The sequence below is a fragment of the Egretta garzetta genome, unplaced genomic scaffold (assembly GCF_000687185.1).
Source record: "Egretta garzetta isolate BGI_Z169 unplaced genomic scaffold, ASM68718v1 scaffold125, whole genome shotgun sequence".
In the NCBI taxonomy this organism is placed as follows: Eukaryota; Metazoa; Chordata; class Aves; order Pelecaniformes; family Ardeidae; genus Egretta; species Egretta garzetta.
This window is the reverse complement of record NW_009259877.1, coordinates 3261844-3264672: the sequence shown is the minus strand read 5'-3', so window position 1 is coordinate 3264672 and position 2829 is coordinate 3261844. Positions and strand designations below refer to the sequence as shown.

At 38.3% G+C, this 2829-nt stretch overlaps 1 protein-coding gene across 1 annotated transcript in view; it reads left to right on the top strand.

The window, feature by feature from the left end:
• The first annotated feature begins 1136 nt into the window (after positions 1 to 1136).
• The window catches only part of PNPLA4 (patatin like phospholipase domain containing 4), a 22884-nt gene continuing 21191 nt past the window's right edge, over positions 1137 to 2829 (top strand). The window contains exons 1-2 of the mRNA XM_009640148.2: positions 1137 to 1355; positions 2119 to 2245. Coding sequence (XP_009638443.1) covers positions 1197 to 1355; positions 2119 to 2245 — 286 coding nt within the window. The 5' untranslated portion in view covers positions 1137 to 1196. The remainder of the gene's footprint in view (positions 1356 to 2118; positions 2246 to 2829) is intronic.

Genomic DNA, 2829 nt, shown 5'->3' with positions numbered 1-2829 from the left:
GGCGAGGGTCTGGGGCAGGAGCCTGCGCCGAGGGAAGCGGGGAAAGGTGGAGGGGGGACAGCTTGAGCTTAAAATGGGAGGGGATGCGGCCCGCCAAAACGTCGCCCTTCTGTCGCACGTTTACAAGTTTAAAAGACGCAGTGGCTTTTGTTAACGCTGTGATCGCTCCAGTTGTCAGTTGACTCTCTCTATGAGTTGCATTTGTGCCATTTAAAAATTGTGTCTCACAGTTCCAGCTCAATTTTGCTTGTTTATATCAGTTGTTTACTGAGCGAAACGGAGGGAGGAAAAATCGAATTGCATTGTAGGCCTCATCCCGTGGCACACAAGATAAAGTGGAAAACCTGAAACTCGCTCGCTGACTGGGGTTAAGTCTGAAGTTGATAGTATACCTCTGAGACCTACCCACACAGAATCACGCTGGGTTTGTTTGCACTGGTAGGGCAAGAACCTGTTTCTCTTTCCATGTGAACAAGTGCATTTCCATATGTTATTATTTATAGTCAAAGTCTTGCTAGGTGTAAACCAGGCTTACATTTGATTTGTGTGTCATTCCTACAATATCCTTGTAATGCAGAAGATTACAAGCCTTGCCTTGCACCAGCCAGCATGCTCGAGGGATCTTGACATCAGCACTTTGTGACCAGTTGGTTTGAAGTCACTGGAACGCTCCTTGCACGTTGTTCCGCTGAGGTAGAAGAAACAGTATGTTCATGTTGTTAATTATAAGGGACAGTTCGTTCACTTGTTCTTTGCGTTATTAACAATTTTAGTCCTTCCTGTTCCTGAAATGAGCAAATGACTTTATGGTTGGTGGTGAACAGGGTGCCAGATGGAGTCTGGTGAGAGAGACAGTAGCTACCAAACAAAAGTCCTGCCTAGAACTGTTTCATTGTCAGATGAATTAACTGTATTAACGCATCTGTGTTTTAGGTTGTGCTCCCTTGAAAGGTAATTTTGAGAGGGTTGTGAAGAGGGCCTTGATGTGCAGGTACTTTTCAACTACTTTTTTTTTCTTTTTTTTCCCTTAATATTTTTAAACAGGTTATGTTTAGAAGAGAAAATTTCTACTGTGTACTTCCATGGTGTCCAAGCTCATCTATTGATACTTCCTTTGTAACTCCGTGGTAAAACAGCTTCTAAGATTATCAGTTTGGTTACCACATCATCTGGATCCAGGGGTCACTTCTAAGAAAATGTGGACTGCTAAAAGTCTTTGTAATGCTCAAATACGGTTGCTTCCGTTGAAAGAAGGCAGATTGGGTAGTTGCATGTTTCAAAAAACTCAGCAGTTCTGCATTGGAATTCTAAACTGTTGCACCATAAGAATGCCACGTAACAGAGTTAAATTCCAGGTAAGTTTTTGTGGTGCTCTAGGTGTAAGTGATAGAAATCAATACAGTGATAATATAATTTATTTTAGAATCTACAGAGCTAAGCTTTCGATCTTGCAGCCTTCATTAATAATGAATTCAAGATGGCTATCAAGGTGAAGGGGCAGGCAGCAAGAAGTTGCAGGAGAAGCAGCGTTTCAGAATGAACTTTCTGTGTCTGATAGTTCTAAGCTGGGGAGAAACATTAAGTTTTTTTCAAATTCTACTTCAGACAATACTGCTTGATAACTGAGAGGTTTATTAATTAGTGACAGCCATTCAGTGAAGAATAGGACCAGTTATCTGTCAAACTTTACTAATGCAATATTGCACAAAAAAGGGGGGCAAAAAAGTCAGATTTTACTGGATTGGGAAAGGAGGATATAAACATAAGAGTTTGATTATAAAAAAAAATATAAATCTGTGGATATAAACAAAAATAGTGGGAAAGGACACAAAATTAAGCCTAATCTTGGACACTGGCAGTTCCAAATGGCAATTTTTTTATTTTTCCAGCTGTCTAAGTTAATCTTTAAAATATAAATTGCTGCATGCACTTAATGCATACTAGAACATTGTGGTTTCAACTAGTTTAGGGGGGACTAAGCAATTGCGAAATTCGTCTAGATGGTTTTACAACTATTTTAATTGACTTTATTAATCTGTTTAAAGATAAGTCATGTTCATCTTATATTTGCCAGTTGTTTCTCTTTTAAAACAGTAATATTTGACTGTGTGATTGTAGGTCTCCAAGGTAAATAATAAACGATCGGTAGTAGATACAAGAATGGCTACTAGTGCAGATGGGACTAAAATAGCTGCTGGAACAAGTCCCAGTGGAGTATGTGATGGAAGCCAACGTTCATTAGAAGGTATTTTTGCCACCCTATTCTTATGAAGTCAGCCTTCCCTGTCCTTTCTAGACATCTTGTATTAACGACCAAGATGGTCTTAACTCTTAATTTTAAAGTTTGATATCATGTGATGTGTTTATTTTTTTTATTTTTAAGGTGTAAATAGACAATTTTTATAGTTTGCAAAGACTTACGTAATTTTCCTAAATGTCTTAATGGCTGATTGGATTGTGTACTCATTATTTTGTATTATTACTGTTTTAATTTTTTTTCTTCATCAAACTCTTACAATGCTTATTCCGTGTGACTGGATAGATGCAAAACCTAGTTTTCCTGTTCGCTTGCTAGCAACTGTGGTGACTCTTAAGTAGAGTATAATCTGTTGGATGGGTTATTGTTTTGTGAGAGCCTGTTTTTGACTGGGAGAATCAATTTTTTTAATATTCACTGAAGGCTACGAATGGTCTGTGGTGCTAGTGAACTTTTTTCCCCTGCTGTAAATCTGAAAAAAACAATTAAACATTCCTGTGTGAGTGGTGTTTTCTGATTCAGGCAAATTAGTAGTTAAAATTATGACCTTTATTTTAGCAATGCTGCCTAGC